This window comes from Lichenostomus cassidix, unplaced genomic scaffold, assembly GCF_008360975.1.
Source record: "Lichenostomus cassidix isolate B80296 unplaced genomic scaffold, HeHo_3.0 HiC_scaffold_38, whole genome shotgun sequence".
Classification (NCBI taxonomy): Eukaryota; Metazoa; Chordata; class Aves; order Passeriformes; family Meliphagidae; genus Lichenostomus; species Lichenostomus cassidix.
In genome coordinates, this window is record NW_028147440.1 from 1,647,367 (window position 1) to 1,673,365 (window position 25,999).

Here is a 25,999-nt window from a genome sequence, read left to right on the forward strand (position 1 = left end):
ATCATCCCACCACTGCATTGTCACCATGTCATTGTGTCACCCTGTGTCACATTGGCACTGCTGACGAGAACCAGGTGACAAGGACAGAGTGACATCGTGTCACCGTGTCACCATGTCACCCATCACTGCCTTACCCTGCTGTCACTGTGTCACCCTGACACCCTGTCACCGTCACTGTGTCTGTGTGTCACCTGATCCTCCTGCCACCCTGTCCCTGTGTCTGTCACCGTGCCACCCTGTCACCCAGTCACTGTCACCCTGTCCCCGTGTCTGTCACACTGTCACCGCCCTGCTGGTGTCACCCTGTCACTCTGTCACTCTGCCGTGCCATCTGTCACTGCGCCACACTGACTGTGTCACCCTGTCACCCCTTTACTGTCACCCTGTCACAGTGTCACCCTGTCACTGTGTCACACTGTCACCTGTCACCGTGTCACCCTGCCGCTGTCCCCACAGCCCTGTCCCCTCCTGTCCCATGTCCCATGTCCCCACACCCTGCTGCTGGCCTTGTCCCCAGGAGTGCCACCCTCTGTTCCCGCAATGTCCCCTGCTGTCCCCCTTGTCCCCTGATGTCCCCAATATCCCCACAATGTCCCCAGTGTCCCCTAATGTCCCCAATGTCCCAAATCCCCCAAAATTCCCAAATGTCCCTAATGTCCCCAGTGTCCCCAATGTCCCAAATGTCCCCAGTTCCTCCAATCCCCACAATGTCCCAGTGTCCCCAATGTCCCCAGTGTCCCCTGATGTCCCCAATGCCCCCAATATCCCAATATCTCAAACATCCCTGATGTCCCCAATGTCCCCACAATGTTCCCAGTGTCCCTAATATCCCCAGTGTCCCCATTGTACCCTGATGTCCCCAATGTCCCCAGTGTCCCCAATGTCCCCAGTACCCCAAATATGCCCAATGTCCCCAATATCCCCGATGTCCCCATTAATGTCCCCAGTGCCCCCAATCCCCCAAATGTCCCCAATATCCCCAATGTTGCCAGCCTCCCCCAATGTCCCCAAATATCCCCATGTCCCCAATGTCCCCGATGTCCCCAATGCCCCCAATGTCCCCAACCCCTCCAATTCCCCTGATGTCCCCAAAACCCCCAACCCCCCCACTGTCCCCGATGTCCCCATGTCCCCCATGTCCCCAGTGTCCCCAACCCCCCCAATGTCCCCGCTGTCCCCAGGCCTGCCAGCACGGCCACTCGCAGCACTTGGAGCATTTGCTGTTCTACGGCGCTGAGGCTGCAGCTCAGAATGCGTCCGGAAACACCGCGCTGCACATCTGCGCCCTCTACAACAAGGTGACACTGCGGGGACACCGGGGGGATGTTGGGGACATCAGGGATATTGGGGACATTGGGGACATTGGGGACACAGGGACATTCGGGACATTGGGGACACAGGGACATGGGAGCATCCGGTAACACCGCGCTGCACATCTGTGCTTTCTACAACAAGGTGACACTGCGGGGACACCGGGGGGATTGGGGGGATGTTGGGGACATCAGGGATATTGGGGACATTGGGGGCATCAGGGACAATGGGGACATTGGGGACAATGGGGACATTGGGGACATTGGGGACACAGGGACATGGGAGCATCTGGTAACACCGCGCTGCACATCTGCGCTCTCTACAACAAGGTGACACTGCGGGGACACTGGGGACAATGGGGACATCGGGGGATTGGGGGCATTGGGGATATTGGGGACATCAGGGATATTGGGGATATTGGGGGGGCATCGGGGACATTGGGGACACTGGGGACATTGGGGACATTGGGGACATTGGCGGGGCATTAGGGACATCAGGGACAATGGGGACATTGGGGACATTGGGGATATTGGGGGCATCGGGGACAATGGGGACATTGGGGACAATGGGGACAATGGGGACATTGGGGACAAGGGGGACATTGGGGACACAGGGACACGGGAGCATCCGGTAACACCACGCTGCACATCTGCGCTCTCAACAACAAGGTGACACTGCGGGGACACCGGGGACATTGGGGACACTGGGGGGATTTGGGATGTCAGGGACATTGGGGACACTTGTAGGATTTTGGGGACATTGGGGGAATTTGGGATATTGGGGACATTGAGGACATTTGGGGACATTGGGGACATTGGGGATATTGGGGACAGTGGGGACTGTGGGGGGACATTGAGGACATTGGGGACATTGGGGGGACATTGGGGACATTGGGGGGATGTTGGGGACATTGGGGACACAGGGACATGGGGGTGTCCAGCAACAGCAACCCTGCAGATCTGTGTCCTGTACAACAAGGTGACACATTGGGGACATTGGGGGACATCGGGGAGATTTGGGACTTTGGGGGCATTGAGGACAGTGCGAGGATTTGGGACATCAGGGGACATTGGGGACATCAGGGGGACATTGGGAGATTGGGGACATTGGGGACATCAGGGGGACATTGGAGGATTGGGGACATTTGGGGGATTTGGGACATCAGAGGGACACAGGGAAATTTGGGACGTTGGGAACATTGGGGACATTGGGGGTTCAGGGGGATTGGGGACATGGGGGACACTGAGGGGACATTGGGGACACACGAAGCCATGGGAGGCCCTTGGGGACAGGGCAGGTCAGGGACAGACAGGTGACACCAGGGGGATGTGGGGACACTGGGGGACATGGAGGGACACTGGAGATGCACCAGTGACATTAGTGACATTAGTGACACTGGTGACGTCGGTGATATTAATGGCATTGGTGACATTGGTGACATTAGTGACACTGGTGACACTGGTGACATCGGTGAAATTGGTGACACCGGTGACATTGGTGACATTGGTGATGTTGGTGACACTGGTCACACTGGTGACATTGGTGACATTGGTGCCATTGGTGACCTTGGTGACACCGATGACGTGGGTGACACTGGTGACACTGGTGACCCTGGTGACACTGGTGATATTGGTGACCCTGGTGCCACTGGTGCCATCAGTGACCCTGGTGACAGTGGTGACCTTGGTGACACCAATGACATTGGTGACACTGGTGCCATTGGTGACCTTGGTGACCCTGGTGACCCTGGTGCCATCAGTGACCTTGGTGACACCAATGACATTGGTGACGTTGGTGACCCTGGTGACCCTGGTGACCCTGGTGACACCAATGACATTGGTGACCCTGGTGCCACTGGTGACCCTGGTGACCTTGGTGACATTAGTGACCTTGGTGACCCTGGTGACACCAATGACCCTGGTGACCCCGGTGACCCTAGTGACTCTGGTGACACCAATGACGTGGGTGACCCCGGTGCCACTGGTGACCCTGGTGACCCTGGTGACCCTGGTGACACTGGTGCCATCAGTGACCCTGGTGCCAGTGGTGACACTGGTGACACCAATGACATTGGTGACCCTGGTGACTCTGGTGACACCAATGACGTGGGTGACACTGGTGACACTGGTGACATTGGTGACACTGATGACACTGGTGCCATTGGTGACCCTGATGATCCTGGTGACCCTGGTGACACTGGTGACCTTGGTGACCCTGGTGACACCAATGACATTGGTGACCCTGGTGACCCTGGTGACCCTGGTGACCCCGGTGACCCTGGTGACACCAATGACGTGGGTGACACTAGTGACCCTGGTGACCCTGGTGACCCCGGTGACCGTGGTGACCCCGGTGACCCTGGTGACCGTGGTGACCCTGGTGACCCTGGTGACCCTGGTGACCCTGGTGTCACGCTGTCCCCAGGAGAGCTGCGCTCGCATCCTGCTGTACCGCGGAGCCAACAAGGAGGTGAAGAACAACAGCGGCCAGACACCCTTCCAGGTGACACTGGGGACACTGGGGACATTGGGGGGTTGGGGACATTTGGGACACTGGGGACATTGGGGACACTGGGGGAGTTGGGGACATTGGGGACGTTGGGGACACTGGGGTCATTGGGGACATCAGGGACACTGGGGACACTGGGGAGGTTGGGGAAACTGGGGACATTGGGGACGTGTGGGACATTTGGGGGATTGGGGATATTGGGGACATTGGGGAGGTTGGGGACATTGTGGGGGTATTGGGGACACTGAGGACATTGGGGACACTGGGGGGGTTAGGGTCATTTGGGACACTGGGGACACTGGGGAGATGGGGGAGGTTGGGGACACTTGGGGACATTGGGGGACAATGGGGACATTGGGAATATTTGGGACATTGGGAACACTTGGGGACATTGGGGACAATGGGGTCATTGGGGACATTGGGGAAATTGGGGACATTGGGGACACTTGGGGACATGGGGAAGTTGGGGACACTGGAGACAGCAGGGACACTGGGGACATTTGGGGACCTTGGAGATATTGGGGACCTTGGGGACATTTGGGGTCATTGGGGACACTGGGGACATTGGGGACATTGGGGGATATTGGGGACATTTGGGGGATTGGGGGCATTGGGGAGACGGGGGAGGTTGGGGACACTTGGGGACATTGGGGACAATGGGGGGGTTGGGACATGGGGGACATTGGGGTTAATGGGGACACTGGGGACATTGGGGACACTTGGGGACCTTGGGGACATTTGGGGACATTTGGGACATTGGGGACACTGGGGACACAGGGGGGACAGCCCCCATTCCAGGTGACACTGGGGACACGGCGGGGTGGCAGTGCCCCCCCGGGGACAGCCGGTGAGTGTCACCTCGCTGTCCCCACCCCCGGAGGTGGCAGTGATCGCCGGGAACTTCGAGCTGGGGGAGCTCATCAAGAACCACCGCGACAGCGACGTGGGTGAGCCTGGGGACAGCGGGGACAGCCTGGGGACAGCTTGGGGACAATGGGGACAGCTTGGGGACAATGGGGACAGCTTGGGGACAGCCCTGGGGACAGCTTGGGGACAGTGGGGACAGTGGGGACAGCTTGGGGACAGCCCTGGGGACAGTGGGGACAGTGGGGACAGTGGGGACAATGGGGACAGTGGGGACAGCTTGGGGACAGCCTGGGGACACTGGGGACAGCCCTGGGGACAGTGGGGACAGTGGGGACAGCTTGGGGACAGCCTTGGGGACAGCCCTGGGGACACTGGGGACAATGGGGATAGCCTTGGGGATAGCCTTGGGGACAGTGGGGACAATGGGGACAGCCTTGGGACACTGGGGACAGGGGTGGGACAGCGATGTGGGTGAGCCTGGGGACAGTGTGGACAGTGGGGACAATGGGGACAGTGGGGACAGCTTGGGGACAGCTTGGGGACAGTGGGGACAGCCTGGGGACAGTGGGGACAGTGGGGACAGCCTTGGGGACACTGGGGACACTGGGGACAATGGGGACAGCCCTGGGGACAGTGGGGACAGCTTGCGGACAATGGGGACAGCCTTGGGGACAATGGGGACAATGGGGACAATGGGGACAGGGGTGGGACAGCGACATGGGTGAGCCTGGGGAGAGCAGGGACAATGGGGACAGTGGGGACAGTGGGGACAATGGGGCAGGGCTTGGGGACAATGGGGACAGTGGGGACAGCTTGGGGACAATGGGGACAGTGGGGACACTGGGGACAGCTTGGGGACAGAGGGGACAGCTTGGGGACAGCTTGGGGACAGCTTGGGGACAGTGGGGACAGCCTGGGGACAATGGGGACACTGGGGGATAATGGGGACAGGGGTGGGACAGCGACAGTAGGTGAGCCGGGGGACAGCGGGGACAGTGGGGACAGTGGGGACAGCCTTGGGGACAATGGGGACAGCGGGGACAGCTTGGGGACAGCCTGGGGACAATGGGGACACTGGGGACACTGGGGACAGCCCTGAGGACAACCCTGGGGACACTGGGGACAGGGGTGGGACACTGGGGACAATAGGGACAATGGGGACAGTGGGGACAGCCCTGGGGACAGTGGGGATAATGGGGACAGTGGGGACAGCGGGGACAGTGGGGACACTGGGGACAGCTTGGGGACAATGGGGACAATGGGGACAGGGGTGGGACAGCGACATGGGTGAGCCTGGGGACAGGAGGGACAATGGGGACAGTGGGGACAATGGGGCAGGGCTTGGGGACAATGGGGACAATGGGGACAATGGGGACATGGGGTGGGACAGCGATGTGGGTGAGCCTGGGGACAATGGGGACAGCCTTGGGGACAGTGGGACAGCCCTGGGGACATCGAGGAGGGGCTTGGGGACAATGGGGACAGCCTTGGGGACACTGGGGACAATGGGGGGATTTGGGGGTGTGGCTCTCTCCCTTCCCCCCAGACCCCAAATTCACCCCAAATCCCCCCTAACTCCCCCCCAGTCCCGTTCCAGGAGAGCCCCCAGTTCACCCCAAACCCCCCAAAATCCCAAATTTCCCCCCAAATCCCTAACTCCCCCCCAGTCCCGTTCCAGGAGAGCCCCCAAATTCCCCCAATTCACCCCAAACCCCCCAAAATCCCCCAAAATCCCCCAAATCCCAATAACTCCCCCAATCCTGCCAGGAGATCCCCCAAATCCCCTAAACCCCCAAATCCCCAAATTTCCCCCAAAATCCCAAATCCCCCTAACTCCCGCCCAATCCCGTTCCAGGAAATCTCCCAGTTCACCCCAAAACTCCCAAATCCCCCAAAATCCCAAATTTACCCCAAAATCCCAAATCCTGACTAACTCCCCCAGTCCCGTTCCAGGAGAGCCTGCAGTTCGCCCCAAACCCCCCAAAATCCCAACTTTCCCCAAATCCCTAACTAACTTCCCCCAGTCCCCTTCCAGGAGAGCCCGCAAACCCCAAATCCCTAAATTCACCCCATTCCCCAAAATCCCAAATTTCCCCCAAATCCCAAACTAACTCCCCCAGTCCCGTTCCAGGAGAGCCCGCAGTTCACCTTCGCCCCCCAAAATCCCAAATTTCCCCCAACCCTACTCCCCCAGTCCCGTTCCAGGAGAGCCGCAGTTCACCCCAAACCCCAAAATCCCAAAATCCCAATCCCCTACCTAACTCCCCCAGTCCCCATTCAGGAGAGCCCCAGATCCCTAGACCCAATCCCCCCAAATCCTCAAAATTCCAAATTTCCCCCAAAACTTCTAACTCCCCAGTCCCGTTCCAGGAGAGCCCGCAGTTCGCCGGCCGCCGCCGCGACCCTCTCCGCTCGCTGCCGCTTCCCCCGCAGCGGCTGCTGCGCGCCAACAGCGACACGGGGGGCGCGGCTGTCCCCGAGTGGGTGCTGCGGGGACCCCCCGGAGCCCCCCCGGCCCCGCGACCCCCCTCGGGGACACTGCGCAGCGCCAGCTCCCCCCGCGGCGCCAGGGCCAGGTCACCGTCCCGGGGGCGACATCCCGAGGAGCCGCGCCGGCAGGCACGGGGGAGACCCAGGTATGGGGTTTTTGGGGGTTTGGGGGTTGGGGGATTTGGGATTTGAGATTTTTAAGAGAGGGGGGCAGAGGATTTTAGAGGTTTTAAGGGAATTTTAAGGGATTTTGAGAGAAATTTTGAGATTTAGAGATGTTTGGGGAGCTGAAGATTTTAGAGAGGATTTTAGAGGGGTTTTGAGGTTGGACACCCGAGCCGCGCCGGCAGGCACGGGGGACCCAGGTAGGGGTTTGGGGGGGGATTTTGGGGGTTTTGGGGATTGAGGGTGGAGTTTGAGGATTTTAGGGGGGGATTTGGAGGGTCTAGGAAGGGGAGTTGAGGGGTTTAGGGGATTTTGGGGGATGATTTTGGGGGATTTTGGGGGTTTTGGGGGATTTAGGGGGGATTTTGGGGGATTTTGGGGTGTTTGAGGATTTTGGGGTATTTGGGGGGATTTTGGGGGGGGATTGTGGGGATTTTTTTGGGGGTTTTGGGGGGGAGATTTTGGGGGATTTTTGGGGGGATTTTGGGGGATTTGGGGGATGTTTGGGGGAGATTTGGGGGATTTTGGGGGTTTGGGGATTTTGGGGGATTTTTTTTGGGGGTTGGACACCCTGAGGAGCCGCGCCGGCAGGCTGGGGGGGAGACAGGTAGGGGCGGATTTTGAAGTTTTGGGGGGTTTGGGGAGATTTGTGGGGATTTGGGGAATTTGGGGATTTAGATTTTGGGGGGATTTAGGGGGAGGATTTGGGGTCTTTTGGGAGGATGACTTTGGGGGGTTGGTTTTGGGGTGGGATTAGGGGGAGCCGGATTTTGGGGTATTTGGGGATTTTGGGGGACTGGGGAGACCCAGGATTTTGGGGGTTTGTGTGAGTAAGGGGGATTTGGGGGAGTTTGGGGGAGTTTGGAATTGGGGTTAGAAAGGAATTGGGGACAGATTCTTGGGGATTTGTGGACTTTTTTTGGGGCACGGGGGATAACCCAGAATTCTTGGGGGATTTGGGGGGGTTTGGGGTTTGGGGAGATTTTGGGGGATTTGGGAGGATTTGGGGGGTAGGATTTGGGAGGATTGGGGGGGTTGGACACCTCGAGGAGCCGCGCCGGCAGGCAGGGGAGACCCAGGTAGGGGGCGTTTGGGGGATTTTTGGGGAGTTTGGGGGATTTGGGGGAGTTAAAAGGAATTGAGGGGGATTTGGGGATTTTGGGGGAGGGAGATTTTGGGGGGGACTTGGAGGGATTCAGGGGCTGGGACATCTCCCCAGGGAGGAGGTCGTGGCCGGGTGGTGCACTGGGGAGACCCAGAGGATTTGGGGGGATTTGGGGGGATTTAGGAGATTTGGGGCATCTAGGAGGGTGTTGAAGGGGTTTAGGAAGATTTTAAGGGGGTTTTGGGGGTTTTTGGGGGATTTTCGGGGATTTGGGGTTGGACACCCCGAGGAGCTGCGGCAGCAGGCCAGGGGGAGACCCAGGTGAGGATTTGGGGGGATTTTGGGGTAAAATTGGAGGGTCTGGGGGGAAGTTAGGGGATTTGGGAAAGATTTGGGGTGTCTGGGGGAGATATGGAGAGAATTTGGGGGGATTTGGGAGTCTGGGGGAGATTTGGGGTGTATTTGGGGAGATTTGGGGGGGTTCTGGGGGGTTTTGGGGGGGTCTGGGGCTCTGGGACCCCAATTTGGGGCTGTGGCTGGGGGTCTCTGGGTCTTGAATTCCAAATTTTTCACCCCCAGACCCCAATTTCAGACCCCAAGCCCCAAATTTCAGACCCCAGACCCCAAATTTCTCACCCCAGACCCCAAATTTCTCGCCCCAGACCCCAATTTCGAGCTTTCTAACCCCAATTTCTCGCCCCCAGACCCAAATTTCTCACCCCCAGACCCCAATTTTGAGCTCTTTAACCCCAATTTCAGACCCCAGACCCCAAATTCAGACCCCAAACCCCAAATTCACACCCCCAGACCCCGATTTAGTACCCCAAAGCCCAAATTTCAACCCCCAGGCCCAATCTCACCCCAGACCCCAATTTCGACCTCTTTAACCCCAATTTCTCACCCCCAGACCCAAATTTCTCACCCCAAACCCCAAATTTCTCACCCCTAACCCCAAACTTCAGCCCCCAGACCCCAATTTAACACCCCAGACCCTAATTTTGAGCTCTTACACCCCAAATTTTGAGCCCCCAGGCCCCAAAATTAGCACCCCAAACCCCAAATTTCACACCCCCAGACCCCAAATTTGAGCCCCCAGACCCCAATTTTGAGCCCCCAGACCCCAATTTCAGACCCCAGACCCTAATTTCGAGCTCTTAATCCCCAAATTTGAGCCCCCAGACCCCAAATTTCAGATCCCAGACCCCAAATTTGAGCCCCCAGACCCCAAATTCGACCTCTTACACCCCAAATTTCTCACCCCAAACCCCAAATTTCAATCCCAGACCCCAAATTTCTCACCCCTAACCCCAAATTTCACCCAGACCCCAAATTTCAGCCCCCAGACCCCAAATTTCAGCCCCCAGACCCCAAATCCCACCTCTTTAACCCCAATTTCAGACCCCAAACCTCAAATTTCTCACCCCAAACCCCAATTTCTCAGCCCCAGACCCCACTTTTGACCTCTTTAACCCCAAATTTCTCACCCCCAAACCCCAAATTCACTCCCCCAGACCCCAATTTGGGACCCCAAACCCCAAATTTGGGACCCCAAAGCCCAAATTTCAACCCCCAGACCCAATTTCGCACCCCAGACCCCAAATTCTCACCCCAAACCCCAATTCTCACCCCCAGACCCCAATTTCGACCTCTTTACCCCCAAATTCACACCCCCAGACCCCAATTCTCACCCCCAGCCCCCAAATTTCACCCCCAACCCCCAAATTTCACCCCACCCCAAATTTCTCACCCCCCACCCCGATTTAACCCTTTCCCCCCCAGCTCGAGCGGGCTGAGCCGGGAGCCGGCGGGCTCAGTGACCCCTGGGGGCACTTTGGGCTCCAGGGGGGTGAAAAGGAAACTCTACTCTGCCGTTCCTGGGAGAACCTTCCTGGCTGTCAGACCTTACCAGGCGCAGGGCGAGGGCGAGCTCAGCCTCAGCAAGGGCGAGAGGATCAAGGGTGAGTGAGAGAAATCCCAAAAAAATCCCCAAAAAAAATCCTGAAAAAAATCCCGAAAAAAATCCCATTAAAAAATCCCAAAATACGCCCAAAAAACCCCAAAATCAGCTCCAAATCCACCCCAAATGGGAGCTTCAGCAAGGGCGAGAGGATCAAGGGTGAGAGAGGAAAACCCCAAAAAAATCCCAAAAAATATCCTAAATGAGTCAGGAAAAATCAGCATTTTTATGCGATACTAAAAACCCTGAAAAATGACCCCAAAATATCCCAAAATGACCCCAAACTGGGAGCCTCAGCAAGGGCGAGACGATCAAGGGTGAGTGAGAGAAATCCCAGAAAAATCCCAAAAAAATATCCTGAAAAAAATCCCGAAAAAAATCCCATTAAAAAATCCCAAAATACGCCCAAAAAACCCCAAAAACAGCTCAAAATCAACCCAAAACACCCCAAACTGGGAGCCTCAGCAAGGGCGAGAAAATCAAGGGTGGGTGAGAAAAATCCCAAAAAAATCCCCAAAAAAATCCCATAAATGGATAATGAAAAAATCCCCAAAAAATCCCATAAAAAATCCCCAAATACCCCAAAAAAACACACCGAAAACCCCAAAAACCAGCTCCAAATCAACCCAAACTGGGAGCTTCAGCAAGGGTGAGAGGATCAAGGGTGGGTGAGAGAAATCCCAAAAAAATCCCCAAAAAAATCCCATAAAGAAATCTTAAATGGGTTCCGAAAAAGTCCCGTTTGAATTGGATACTGAAAACCCCAAAAACCGACCTAAAACAGCTCCAAATCAACCCAAACTGGGAGCTCAGCAAGGGCGAGAGGATCAAGGGTGAGTGAGAGAGGAAAATCCCAAAAAAATCCCCCCAAAAAAATCCCCAAAAAATCCCATTAAAAAATCCCAAAATACCCCAAAAAAACACACCAAAAACCCCAAAAAACAGCTCCAAATCTACCCAAAATGGGAGCTCAGCAAGGGTGAGAGGATCAAGGGTGAGAGAGGAAAATCCCAAAAAAATCCCCAAAAAAATCCCATTAAAAAATCCCAAAATACCCCAAAAAAACACACCGAAAACCCCAAAAAACCAACTCCAAATCTACCCAAAATGGGAGCTCAGCAAGGGCAAGAGGATCAAGGGTGAGAGAAAACCCAAAAAAATCCCCCAAAAAAATCCCATAAATGGATAATGAAAAAATCCCTAAAAAAATCCCATTAAAAAATCCCAAAATACCCCCAAAAAACACCCTGAAAACCCCAAAACCAGCTCCAAATCAACCCAAACTGGGAGCTTCAGCAAGGGCGAGAGGATCAAGGGTGGGTGAGAGAAATCCCCAAAAAAATCCCCAAAAATATCCTAAATGGGTCCCGAAAAAATCCTGTTCGAATTGGGTACCAAAAACCCCAAAAAATGACCCCAAAACAGCTCAAAATTGACCCAAAACACCCCAAACTGGGAGCCTCAGCAAGGGCGAGAGGATCAAGGGTGAGAGAGAAAATCCCAAAAAAATCCTGAAAAAATCCCTTAAAAAAATGCTAAATGGATCATGAAAAACTCCATTCAAATGGGATACTGAAAACCCCAAAAAAGACCCCAAAACATCCCAAAATGACCCCAAAATGGGAGCCTCAGCAAGGGTGAGAGGATCAAGGGTGGGTGAGAGAAACCCCAAAAAAATCCCCAAAAAATCCCCAAAAAATCCCCAAAAAATCCCATTAAAAATATCCTAAATGGATCACGAAAAACTCCATTCGAATGGGATACTGAAAACCCCAAAAATGACCCCAAAACATCCCAAAATGACCCCAAAATGGGACTTCCTGGGAGGGAATCGAGGGTGGGTGAGAAAAACCCCAAAAAAATCCCAAAAAAATATCCTAAATGGGTCCCGAAAATATCCCAAAAAACCCCATTTCAACGGGACACTGAAAACCCCAAAAAATGACCCCAAAATGTGCCAAAACCACCCCAAAATGGGATCCCCTGGGAGGGAATGGAGGGTGGGTGAGAAACCCCAAAAAAATCCCCTAAAAAAAACCCTAAATGGATCCCAAAAAAATCCTAAATGGGTCCCGAAAAAATCCCGTTGGAATTGGATACCAAAAACCCCCAAAAAATGACCCCAAAACATCCCAAAATGACCCCAAAATGGGATCCCCTGGGAGGGAATCGAGGGTGGGTGAGAAACCCCAAAAAATCCCATAAAAAACCCTAAATGGATCCCAAAAAAACCCCAAAATACCCCAAAAAACCTCCGTTGGAATGGGAAACCAAAAAATCCCAAAAACGACCCCAAAAAATCCCAAAATGACCCCAAAATGAGACCTCTGGGGGGAAATCCAGGGTGGGTGAGAAACCCCAAAAAAATCCCAAAAAAACCCCTAAATGGATCCCAAAAACACCTCAAAATACCCCAAAAAACCCTCAGTTGGAATGGGAAACCAAAAATCCCAAAAACGACCCCAAAAAATCCCAAAATGACCCCAAAATGAGACCTCTGGGGGGAAATCAAGGATGGGTGAGAAACCCCAAAAAATCCCAAAAAAACCCCTAAATGGATCCCAAAAACACCTCAAAAAATCCCAAAAAACCCTCAGTTGGAATGGGAAACCGAAAATCCCAAAAACGACCCCAAAATATCCCATTCTAAAGGGACCCAATGGGGGATTTGGGGACTTTTTTGGGGTTTTGGGGGAATTTGGGGTCTGGGGGTGGATTTTGAGGTTTTTGGGGTTTTTTGGAGTGTTTTTTGGGGTTTCTCAGGGTGGTTTTTGGGGTTTTCCAGGGTGTTTTTTGGGGTTTCTCACTGGTTTTTGGGGTCTCGGGGTGGATTTTGGGGTTTTCCAGGGTGGTTTTGGGGTTTCTCACTATTTTTTGGGGTTTCTCAGGGTGGTTTTTGGGGTTTTCCAGGGTGGTTTTTAGGGTTTCTCATTATTTTTTGGGGTCTCGGAGTTGTTTTTTGGGGTCTTGCTGCTTTTTGGGGTTCCTCAGGGTGGTTTTTGGGGTTTTTCAGGGTGGTTTTTGGGGGTCTGGGGGTGGCTTTTGGGGTCCCTGTGGGGATTTTGGGGTCTCAGGGTGGATTTTGGGGTTTTTGGGGTTTCTCAGGGTGGGTTTTTAGGGTTTCTCACTATTTTTTGGGGTCTCAGGATGGTTTTTGGGGTCTCAGAGATGTTTTTTGGGGTCTTGCTGCTTTTTGGGGTTCCTGGGGATGGTTTTTGGGGTCTTGGGGAGGATTTTGGGGTCTCGTGGTGGTTTTCGGGGTTTTTTTTTTAGGGGTTTCTCACTATTTTTTGGGATCTCGGGGTGGATTTTGGGGTTTTTCAGGGTGGTTTTGGGGTCTCTTGGGGTGAGTTTTGGGGTCCCTGTGGGGTTTTTGGGGTCTCGGGGTGTTTTTTGGGGTCTCAGGGTGTTTTTTGGGATTTTTTAGAGTGTTTTTTGGGATTTCTCACTATTTTTTGGGGTCTCAGGGTGGATTTTGGGGTTTCTCACTATTTTTTGGGGTCTCAGGATGGTTTTTGGGGTCTCAGAGTTGTTTTTTGGGGTCTTGCTGCTTTTTGGGGTTCCTCGGGATGGTTTTTGGGGTCTTGGGGTGGATTTTGGGGTCTCGTGGTGGTTTTTGGGGTTTTTTTTTGAGGGGTTTCTCACTGTTTTTTGGGGTCTCGGGGTGGATTTTGGGGTTTTCCAGGGTGGATTTTGGGGTTTTCCAGGGTGGTTTTGGGGTCTCTTGGGGTGAGTTTTGGGGTCCCTGTGGGGTTTTTGGGGTCCCTGTGGGGTTTTTGGGGTCTCAGGGTGGATTTTGGGGTTTTTGGGGTTTCTCAGGGTGGGTTTTGGGGTTTCTCACTACTTTTGGGGTCTCAGGTTGGTTTTTGGGGGGTTTCAGGGTGGTTTTTGGGGTTTCTCTGGTTTTTGGGGTCTCAGAGTTGTTTTTTGGGGTCTTGCTGCTTTTTGGGGTTCCTCAGGGTGGTTTTTGGGGTTTTTCAGGGTGTTTTTTGGGGGTCTGGGGGTGGCTTTTGGGGTCCCTGTGGGGATTTAGGGGTCTCGGGGTGGATTTTGGGGTTTTTCAGGGTGTTTTTTGGGGTTTCTCAGGGTGGTTCTTGGGGTTTCTCATTATTTTTTGGGGTCTCAGGATGGTTTTTGGGGTCTCAGAGTTGTTTTTTGGGGTCTTGCTGCTTTTTGGGGTTCCTCAGGATGGTTTTTGGGGTCTTGGGGTGGATTTTGGGGTCTCGTGGTGGTTTTTGGGGTTTTTTTTGAGGGGTTTCTCACTATTTTTTGGGGTCTCAGGGTGGATTTTGGGGTTTTCCAGGGTGGTTTTGGGCTCTCTTGGGGTGAGTTTTGGGGTCCCTGTGGGGTTTTTAGGGTCTCGGGGTGTTTTTTGGGGTCTGGGGTGTTTTTTGGGGTCTCGGGGTGTTTTTTGGGATTTTTTAGAGTGTTTTTTGGGGTTTCTCACTCTTTTTTGGGGTCCTGTGGGGTTTTTGGGGTCTCAGGGTGGATTTTGGGGTTTTCCAGGGTGGTTTTTGGGGTTTCTCATTATTTTTTGGGGTCTCGGAGTTGTTTTTTGGGGTCTTGCTGCTTTTTGGGGTTCCTCAGGGTGGTTTTTGGGGTTTTTCAGGGTGGTTTTTGGGGGTCTGGGGGTGGTTTTTGGGGTCCCTGTGGGGTTTTTGGGGTCTCGAGGTGGATTTTGGGGTTTTTCAGGGTGTTTTTTGGGGTTTCTCAGGGTGGTTTTTGGGGTTTCTCATTATTTTTGGGGTCTCAGGATGGTTTTTGGGGTCACAGAGTTGTTTTTTGGGGTCTTGCTGCTTTTTGGGGTTCCTCGGGATGGTTTTTGGGGTCTTGGGGTGGATTTTGGGGTCTCGTGGTGGCTTTTGGGGTTTTTTTTGAGGGGTTTCTCACTATTTTTTGGGGTCTCAGGGTGGATTTTGGGGTTTTCCAGCGTGGTTTTGGGGTCTCTTGGGGTGAGTTTTGGGGTCCCTGTGGGGTTTTTGGGGTCTTGGGGTGTTTTTTGGGGTCTCGGGGTGTTTTTTGGGATTTTTAGAGTGTTTTTTGGGGTTTCTCACTATTTTTGGGGGTCCCTGTGGGGTTTTTGGGGTCTCAGGGTGGATTTTGGGGTTTTTGGGGTTTTTCAGGGTGGTTTTTGGGGTTTCTCACTATTTTTTGGGGTCTCGGGGTGGATTTTGGGGTTTTCCAGGGTGGTTTTGGGGTCTCTTGGGGTGAGTTTTGGGGTCCCTGTGGGGTTTTTGGGATCTGGGGTGCTTTTTGGGGTCTCGGGGTGTTTTTTGGGATTTTTTAGAGTGTTTTTTGGGGTTTCTCACTATTTTTTGGGGTCTCAGGGTGGTTTTTGGGGTCCCTGTGGGGTTTTTGGGGTCTCAGGGTGGATTTTGAGGTTTTTGGGGTTTCTCAGGGTGGATTTTGGGATTTCTCACTATTTTTTGGGGTCTCAGGATGGTTTTTGGGGTCTCAGAGTTGTTTTTTGGGGTCTCGCTGCTTTTTGGGGTTCCTCGGGATGGTTTTTGGGGTCTCGTGGTGGTTTTCAGGGTTTTTTTGAGGGGTTTCTCACTATTTTTTGGGGTCTCGGGGTGGATTTTGGGGTTTTTCAGGGTGGATTTTGGGGTTTTTCAGGGTGGTTTTTGGGGTCTCTTGGGGTGAGTTTTGGGGTCCCTGTGGGGTTTTTGGGGTCTCGGGGTGTTTTTTGGGGTTTTTCAGGGTGGTTTTTGGGGTTTCTCACTATATTTTGGGGTCTCAGGGTGGTTTTTGGGGTTTTCCAGGGTGGTTTTTGGGGTTTCTCATTATTTTTTGGGGTCTCAGAGATGTTTTTTGGGGTCTTGCTGCTTTTTGGGGTTCCTCGGGATGGTTTTTGGGGTCTCGGGGTGGATTTTGGGGTCTCGTGGTGGTTTTTGGGGTTTTTTTTGAGGGGTTTCTCACTATTTTTTGGGGTCTCGGGGTGGATTTTAGGATTTTCCAGGGTGGTTTTGGGGTCTCAGGGTGTTTTTTGGGGTCCCTGTGGGGTTTTTGGGGTCTTGGGGTGTTTTTTGGGGTCTCAGGGTGTTTTTTGGGATTTTTTAGAGTGTTTTTTGGGGTTTCTCACTATTTTTTGGGGTCCCTGTGGGGTTTTTGGGGTCTCAGGGTGGATTTTGGGGTTTTTGGGGTTTCTCAGGGTGGGTTTTGGGGTTTCTCACTATTTTTTGGGGTCTCAGGGTGGTTTTTGGGGGGTTTCTGGGTGGTTGTTGGGGTTTCTCTGGTTTTTGGGGTCCCTGTGGGGTTTTTGGGGTCTCGGGGTGGATTTTAGGGTTTTCCAGGGTGGTTTTGGGGTCTCTTGGGGTGATTTTTTGGGGTTTCTCAGGGTGGTTTTTGGGGTTTTCGAGGTCTCTGGGGATGCTTTTGGGGTCTCACTGGATTTTGGGATGGATTTTGGGGTTTCTCTGGTTTTTGGGATCTCCGCAGTGCTCAGTGAGGAGGATTTTGGGATTTTTAGGGTCTCGCTGGGTTTTGGGGATTTTCGGGGTGGTTTTTGGGGGTTTTGGGGTCTCACTGGTGATTTTTGGGATTTCTCTGATTTTTTGGGGTTTCTCAGAGTGATTTTTGGGGTTTTTTCAGGGTGTTTTTTTGGGTTTTGGGGTTTCTCAGGGTGGATTTTGGGGTGTTTTTTGGGATTTTTCTGATCTTTTGGGATCTCTGCCATTCTCAGCGTGGGCAAAGGAGGATTTTGGGATGGATTTTGGGATTTCTCTGATTTTTTGGGGTCTCTGCAGTGCTCAGTGTGGGTGAAGGAGGATTTTGGGGTTTCTCAGGGTGGATTTTGGGGTTTTGGGATTTCTCAGGTTGGATTTTGGGGTTTTTCTGATTTTTTGGGGTTTCTCAGAGTGATTTTTGGGGTTTTTCAGGGTGTTTTTTTGGGTTTTGGGGTTTCTCAGGTTGAATTTTGGGTTTTTGGGGTTTCTCAGGCTGGATTTTGGGATGAATATTTGGGATTTCCCTGATTTTGGGCTCCCCGCAGTTCTCAGCGTGGGCGAGGGAGGATTTTGGGGTGGATTTTGGGGTTTTTTATGATTTTTTTGGGATTTCAGTGCTGAGTGTGGGTGAAGGAGGATTCTGGGATGGATTTTGGGATGGATTTTGGGGTTTTTTAATGATTTTTTGGGATTTCAGTGCTGAGTGTGGGTGAAGGAGGATTTTGGGAAGGATTTTGGGGTTTTGGGGGTGTCTCAAAATGATTTTTGGGGTTTTTCAAGGTGGTTTTTTGGGTTTTGGGGTTTCTCAGGTTGGATTTTGGGAAGGATTTTGGGGTTTTTTGTGCTTTTTTGGGATCCCCACAGTTCTCAGTGTGGGCAAAGGAGGATTTTGGGGTGGATTTTGGGGTTTTTCTCTGATTTTTTTGGGATTTCAGTGCTGAGTGTGGGTGAAGGAGGATTTTGGGGTGGATTTTGGGGTTTTTAATGATTTTTTTGGGATTTCAGTGCTGAGTGTGGGTGAAGGAGGATTCTGGGAAGGATTTTGGGGTTTTTAATGATTTTTTGTGCTTTTTTGGGATCCCCACAGTCCTCAGCGTGGGCGAAGGAGGATTTTGGGAAGGTCAGGCTCGCGGCAGGATCGGTTGGTTTCCGTCCGAGTGTGTCGAGGAAGTTCCACCCAGAACCCCCGAGGGCAAATCAGGTACCAAAAAACCCCAAAAAAACCCCAAAATTACCCCAAAAAACCAAAAAAATCAACCCAGAAACCCCAAAATCCCCTAAAAAACCCCAAAATTACCACAAAAATCGACACTGAAACCCCAAAATATCCCCGGAAAGCCCAAAATATCCCCAGAAAGTCCATAAATCACCCCAAAAATCACTCCAGAAACCCCAAAAAATCAACCTGGAAACCCCAAAATTACCCCAAAAATCAACCCGGAAACACAAAAAAACCCCAAAAAATCAACCCAGAAACCCCAAAATCCCCCAAAAACCCCCAAAATTACCCCAAAAATCAACCCAGAAACCCCTAAAAATCAAAAAAATCAACCCAGAAACCCAAAAAAATCAACCCTGAAACCCCGAAATCCCAAAAACCCCCAAAATTAGCCCAAAAATCTCCCCAGAAACCCCAAAATTGCCCCAAAAATCAACCCGGAAACACAAAAAAACCCCAAAAATCAACCCAGAAACCCCAAAATCCCCAAAACCCCCAAAATTACCCCAAAAAACCCAAAAAAATCAACCCAGAAACCCCAAAATCCCAAAAACCCCCAAAATTACCCCAAATATCAACCCAGAAACCCCTAAAAATCCAAAAAATCAACCCAGAAACACAAAAAAATCAACCCAGAAACCCCGAAATCCCTAAAACCCCCAAAATTAGCCCAAAAATCAACCCAGAAACCCCAAAATCCCCCAAAAAACCCCCAAAATTACCCCAAAAAACCCCCAAAAAATCAACCCAGAAACCCCAAAATAAAAAAAAAAAACCAAAATTACCCCAAAAATCAACCCAGAAACCCCTAAAAATCAAAAAAATCAACCCAGAAACCCAAAAAAATCAACCCAGAAACCCCGAAATCCCAAAAACCCCCAAAATTACCCCAAAAATCGACACTGAAACCCTAAAAAACCCCATAAAATGAACCTGGAAACCCCAAAATATCCCTGGAAACCCCAAAAATTACTCCAAAAATCAACCCAGAAACACAAAAAACCCAAAAAAATCAACCTGGAAACCCCGAAATCCCAAAAACCCCAAAAATTGCCCCAAAAATCAACCCAGAAACACAAAAAAACCCCCAAAAATCAACCCAGAAACCCCAAAATCCAAAAAAACCCCAAAATTACCCCAAAAATCAACCCAGAAACCCAAAAAATCCAAAAAAATCAACCCAGAAACCCGAAAAAATCAACCCAGAAACCCCAAAATCCCCCCAAAAACCCCAAAATTACCCCAAAAATTGACCCTGAAACACAAAAAATGCAAAAAATCAACCCAGAAACCCAAAAAAATCACCCCAGAAACCCCAAAATTGCCCCAAAAATCAACCCGGAAACACAAAAAAACCCCAAAAATCAACCCAGAAACTCCAAAATCCCCCAAAAACCCCAAAATTACCCCAAAAAACCCCAAAAAATCAACCCAGAAACCCCAAAATCCCCCAAAAAAACCCAAAATTACCCCAAAAATCGACACTGAAACCCTAAAAAACCCCATAAAATCAACCTGGAAACCCCAAAAATTACCCCAAAAATCACCCCAGAAAACCCAAAACCAAAAAAAATCAACCCAGAAACCCCAAAATCCAAAAAAAACCCCCAAAATTACCCCAAAAATCATCCCAGAAATACAAAAAACCCCAAAAATCACCCCAGAAACCCCAAAGTATCCCCAGAAACCCCAAAATTGCCCCAAAAATCACCCCAGAAACCCCAAAAATCCCCAAAAAATCAACCTGGAAACCCCAAAATATCCCTGGAAACCCCAAAAATTACCCCAAAAATCACCCCAGAAAACCCAAAACCAAAAAAAAATCAACCCAGAAGCCCCGAAATATCCCCAAAAACCCTAAAATAACCCCAAAATTACCCCAAAAATTAACCCGGAAACACAAAAAAATCCAAAAAAATCAACCCAGAAACCCCGAAATCCCAAAAAACCCCAAAATTACCCCAAAAATCACCCCAGAAACCCCCCAAAACCCCAAAAGATCAACCAGGAAACCCCAAAATATCCCAGGAAACTCAAAAAAATCGACCCAGAAACCTCAAAAAATCAATCCAAAAACCCCCAAAAATCAACCCAGAAACCCCAAAATATCCCCAGAACCCCCAAATCCCCAAAAATTCCCCAAAATCCCCATAAATTTCCCAAAATTACCCCAAAATCCCCCCAAATTCCCCAGGAACCCCAAAATCCCCCAAAATTTCCCCAAATTCCCACAAAATCCCCCAAAAATTTCCCTCAACATTTCCCAAATCACCCCAAATTCCCAAAAATCCCCAAATTTTCCCAAAATTTCCCAAATTTCCCAATCCCAGAGTCTCGCAGCGACAAAGCCAAGCGTCTCTTCCGTCACTACACTGTGGGATCTTACGACAGCTTCGATGCACCCAGGTGAGATAAAACCCCAAAAACACACCAAAAACCCCAAAAAACCACCAAAAAACACCTTGGGGATAACAAAATCTGATCCGGGACCCCAAAAAACCCCAAAAAAACCCAAAAAACACTTCGGGGACTCCAAAATCTGATCTGGGACCCCAAAAAACCCTCTGGGACCCCAAAAAACACCTCAGGGATAACAAAATCTGATCTGAGACCCCAAAAAAAGACCAAAAAAACCCAAAAAACACCTCGGGGACCCCAAAAAATACCTCAGGGACCCCAAAATCTGATCCAGGACCCAAAAAACCCTCTGGGACCCCAAAAAACACCTCAGGGATAACAAAATCTGATATGGGATCCCAAAAAACCCCCAAAAAACTCCAAAAAAACCCCAAAAAACCCCAAAAAACACTTCAGGGACCCCAAAAAATACCTCAGGGACCCCAAAATCTAATCCAGGACCCAAAAAACCCCAAAAAACACCTTGGGGATAACAAAATCCGATCTGGGACCCCAAAAAACCCCAAAAAAACCCAAAAAATACCTCAGGGACCCCAAAATCTGATCCGGGACCCAAAAAAATCCAAAAATACCCCAAAAAACACCTCTGGGACCCCAAAAAACACCTCGAGGATAACAAAATCTGATGCAGGATCCCAAAAAACCAAAAAAAAACCCCAAAAAATCCTCTGGGACCCCTAAAAATACCTCGGGGACCCCAAAATCTGATCTGGGACCCAAAAAAACCAAAAAAAAAACCCCAAAACCACCTCAAGGATAACAAAATCTGATCTGGGACCCCAAAAAAAAACCCCAAAAAACCCTCTGGGACCCCAAAAAATGCTTTTGGGACCCCAATATCCGATCTGGGACCCCAAAAACCCCCCAAAAAACCCAAAAAATCCCCAAAAAACACCTCGGAGACCCCAAAATCTGATCCAGGACCCCAAAAAAACCCAAAAAACACGTCTGGGACCCCAAAAAACACCTTGGAGACCCTAAAATCTGATCCGGGACCCCAAAAAACCCAAAAAACCCACAGAAAACACCTCAGGGACCCCAAAAAACACCTCGAGGACCCCAAAATCCTATCCAGGATCCCAAAAAACCCCCCAAAAAACCCACAGATAACACCTCAGGGATAACAAAATCCCATCCAGGACCCCAAAAAAAACCCCAAAAAACCCTCTGGGACCCCAAAAAATACTTTTGGGACCCCAATATCCGATCTGGGACCCCAAAAAACCAAAAAAAAACCCCAAAAAATACCTTGGGGACCCCAAAATCTGATCCAGGACCCCAAAAAACCCCAAAAAACACCTCAGGGATAACAAAATCCGATCCGGGACCCCAAAAAACCCCCCCAAAAAACCCAAAAAACACGTCAGGGACCCCAAAAAATACCTCAGGGACCCCAAAATCTGATCCGGGACCCAAAAAAATCCAAAAAAACCCCCAAAAAACACCTCAAGGACCCCAAAATCCAATCCGGGACCCCAAAAAACCCCAAAAAACACCTCAGGGACCCCAAAAAACACCTTGGGGATAACAAAATCCCTCTGGGACCCCAAAAAATACCTCAGGGACCCCAAAATCCTATCCAGGACCCCAAAAAACCCCCAAAAAACCCCAAAAAACACCTCTGGGACCCCAAAAAATACCTCGGGGACCCCAAAATCCAATCCAGGACCCCAAGAAACCCCAAAAAAACCCAAAATTCTAATTTGGGAATCCAAAATCTGCCCTGGAATAACCAAAATCCTAAAAACTTCCTGTGATTCCTGAAATGTTTTCTGAATCCTAAAATTCACCCAAAAAAACCCTCTGGGACCCAAAAAAACACCTTTGAGATCCCAAAAAACACCCCAAAAACCCCAAAAATTCACCTCAGGACCCCAAAAAACCCTAAAAAACCCAAAAAACCCCAAAAATTCAATTTGGGAACCCAAAATCTGCCCTGGAATTACCAAAATCCTAAAAACTTCCTGTGATTCCTGAAATGTTTTCTGAACCCCAAAATTCACCCCAAAAAACCCTCTGGGACCCAAAAAAACACCTCGGGAACCCCAAAATCTGATCTGGGACCCCAAAAAACCCCCAAAAAACCCAAAAAAGTCGATTTGGGAACCCAAAATCTGCCCTGGAATTACCAAAATCCTAAAAACTTCTGTGATTCTCGAAATGTTTTCTGAGCCCTAAAATTCAACCAAAAAAACCCCAAAAAACCCTCTGGGACCCCAAAAATCACCTTTGAGACCCCAAAATTCACCCCAAAACCCAAAAAAATCACCCCAGAACCCCAAAAAACACCTCGGGGACCCCAAAATTCACCTCAGGACCCCAAAATTCACCCCAAAAAACCCCAAAAATGCCTCGGAGATCCCAAAATTCACCCCGGGGACCCCAAAATTCCCCCAAATTCCCCCAAATCAGCCTAAAAACCCCCAAATCTCACCCAAATCGCCCTAAAATTGCCCTGAATTTCCACTTCATCCCCCAAAAACCCCAAATTTCTACCCAAATCTCCCCAATTTCCCCCAAAAATCCCAAATTCACCCTAAATCCACTCAAATCACCCCAAATTTTCACCCAAATCCCCAAATTGCTGGAAAAAAACCCAAAATTTGCCCTAAATTCTTGGAAATTTTGCCTTAAAAACCCTCAATCCTCCCAAAAATCCTAAATCTCCTCAATTCCTATTAATCTTCCCCAAATCTCCCCAAAAATCTCAAATCTTTCCCTAAATTGGTCTAAATTCTCATAAATCCCCCAAAAATCCCAAATCTGTCATTAATTCTCCCAAATTCCTCCCAAATCCACCCAAAATCCCCAAAAAAACCCCAAAATCTTCTCTAAATCCTCTTAATTTGCATCAATTCTTCCCAAATTCCCCCAAAAAGATCAAAATTCCCCCAAATTCTGCTGGGAATTCCTCGGAATTCACAGCCAAACCCCCAAAATCATCCCAAAAACTCCCAAATTCCCACAAAATCCCCCAAATCTCCCGAAATTCCCCACAAATTGCCCTAATTTCCACCAACGCTTTTGCCCTTAAATGTCCCCAAATCCCCCAAAATACCCCAAAATCCCTCTCCAGCCCTCAAAATCACCAAATGGCCTAAATCCCTGAAATCCTCCCCAAATCACCCCAAATTTCCCGTGCAAATTGTCCCATAATCCCTCCTTAAATCTCCAAAATCCTCCCAATCCCCCAAATTCACTCCAAATCACCCAAATTCTCTCCAGAATTTCGCAAATTCCCCATAATTCACCCTAAAATCCCAATCCTGAAGTCTCCCAAATCCCCCAAATTCTCCTGGGGCCTTTGCTCCAAATCCCCAAATTACCTCCCAAATCCCCCCATAATCCACCTTAAAATCCCCGAAGTCCTGAAATCCCCCAAATCCTCTCCTTCAACCCCCCTGTAATCACATACCCACCCCAAACCACCTTTAAATCCCCAAAATTCCTCTCCACCCCCCCAAATCCCCTACACCACAAATCCCCAAAATCCCCCCTGCTTCAAATTTTCAAATTCACCCCAAATCTTCCCATAATCCACCTAAAATCCTCAAATGCCTCAAAATCCCCCCCCAAATCCACCCTTAAATCTCAAACCCCAATTCCCACAAATTCACCCCAAATCTCAAATTTAAATTTCAAATTCTTAAATCCTCCTCTGCAAATTCACTCCCAAATTTCCAAAATTTCAAAATCCCCAAATTTCTGCAAATTACCCCAAATCCCCATAATCCATCCCCAATCCTTTCAACACCCCAAATCCTCCCCAAATCCCCCCAAAAATCCCCCCAGGCCTGGCGGGGGGAGGGGCAGTGGGGTGGGGGAGGGGCAGTGGGGTGGGGGAGGGGCTGTAGGGTGGGGGAGGGGCAGTGGGTGGGGTGGGGGAGGGGCTATAGGGTCTATAGGGTCCCCCCGGAGCTGTCCCGGTTCTGCTGTCCCCATTTGTGACCCCACTGTCCCCTCCCCCACACTGCCCCTCCCCCCTCCGCCCCTCCCCCCGCCCCTCCCCCCGCCCCACTCGGATTTTGGGGTCGCTGCTGGCTGTGGGGTCGGGGGGGGCTGGGGGCACCTATGGGGCCGGAGGAGGAGGGGTGAGTCTGGGGTTTGGGGTCGGGGGTTTGGGGTTGGGGAGGGGGGGTTATGGGGCTGGGGGGATTTGGGGTTGATTTGGGGTTAGGGCAGTTATAGGGTCAGGGGGATTTGGGGCTGGGGGCACCTATGGGGCTGGAGGAGGTGGGGTGAGTCTGGGGGTTTGGGGTCAGGAGGTTATGGGGTTGGGGGCACTTATGGGGCTGGGGGGTTTGGGGTTGATTTGGGGTTTGGGGTGGATTTGGGGCCGGGGCAGTTATGGGGCTGGGGGCACCTATGGGGCCGGAGGAGGGGTGAGTCTGGGGATTTGGGGTCGGGGGGGCAGTTATGGGGCTGGGGGGATTATGGGTTGGGGCTTAGTGGGATTGATTTGGGGGCTGGGGGCAGTTATAGGGTCAGTTGGGGATGGCTGGGGGAGGGGGGGCTGGGGGTTTGGGTGGATTTGGGGTTGTATGGGGTGGAGGAGGGGTGGGTCTGGGGGGATTTGGGACTTGGGGTGGGGTTAGGGCAGTTATGGGGTCGGATTTGGGCTGGGGGCTCCTATGGGGCCGGAGGAGGTGGGGTGAGTGTGGGGATTTGGGGCTGGGGAGGTTGATTTGGGGTTATGGGGCAGTTATGGGGCTGGGGAGTTTTGGGGTCGGGGGGATTTGGGGTTATGGGGCTGGGAGGTTTGGGGTCATGGGCAGTTTTAGGGTCGGGGGGATTTGGGGTCATGGGCAGTTATGGGGCTTATAGGGTTGATGTGGGGCTGGAGGGATTTGGGGTCTGCATGGTTATGGGGCTGGGGGCAGTTATGGGGCCGGAGGAGGTGGGGTGAGTCTGGGGGTTTGGGGCTGGGGGGTTATGGGGTTGGGGGCACTTATGGGGTTATGGGGCTGGGGGATTTGGGGGTTATGGGGCAGTTATGGGGTTGGGGAGGTGGGGTTGATTGGGGGTTGGGGGCAGTTATAGGTCAGGGGGATTTGGGGCTATGGGGCTGGGGGATTTGGGGGTCAGGAGGTTATGGGGCTGGGGGGGATTTAGGGCTGGGGGCAGTTATGGGGCTGGGGGGATTTGGGGTTGATTTGGGGTCAGGGCAGTTATGGGGCTTATAGGGCTGATGTGGGGCTGGAGGGATTTGGGGTTGATTTGGGGTCAGGGCAGTTATGGGGCTTATAGGGTTGATGTGGGGCTGGAGTCAGATTTGGGGTCAGGGGCTGTGAGGTTGATTTGGGGCTGGGGGATTATGGGGTTGATGTGGGGCTGGGGGCACTGATGGGGCTGGGGGGATTTGGGGTCGGGGGCAGTTATGGGGTTGATTTGGGGTCAGGGGAATTACGGGGCTTGGGGGGTTGATGTGGGGCTGGGGGCAGTTATGGGACTGGCAGATCAGATTTGGGGTCGGGGGGCAGTTAGGGGGCAGTTATGGGGCAGTAGATTGGCGG

At 51.3% G+C, this 25,999-nt stretch overlaps 1 protein-coding gene across 1 annotated transcript in view; it reads left to right on the forward strand.

Annotated features, from left to right (window-relative positions):
* The window catches only part of SHANK1 (SH3 and multiple ankyrin repeat domains 1), a 142,330-nt gene that overhangs the window by 54,925 nt on the left and 61,406 nt on the right, over positions 1 to 25,999 (forward strand). The window contains exons 8-14 of the mRNA XM_085045404.1: positions 1,182 to 1,298; positions 3,736 to 3,813; positions 4,700 to 4,766; positions 7,046 to 7,322; positions 10,226 to 10,404; positions 17,937 to 18,050; positions 20,399 to 20,474. Coding sequence (XP_084901530.1) covers positions 1,182 to 1,298; positions 3,736 to 3,813; positions 4,700 to 4,766; positions 7,046 to 7,322; positions 10,226 to 10,404; positions 17,937 to 18,050; positions 20,399 to 20,474 — 908 coding nt within the window. The remainder of the gene's footprint in view (positions 1 to 1,181; positions 1,299 to 3,735; positions 3,814 to 4,699; positions 4,767 to 7,045; positions 7,323 to 10,225; positions 10,405 to 17,936; positions 18,051 to 20,398; positions 20,475 to 25,999) is intronic.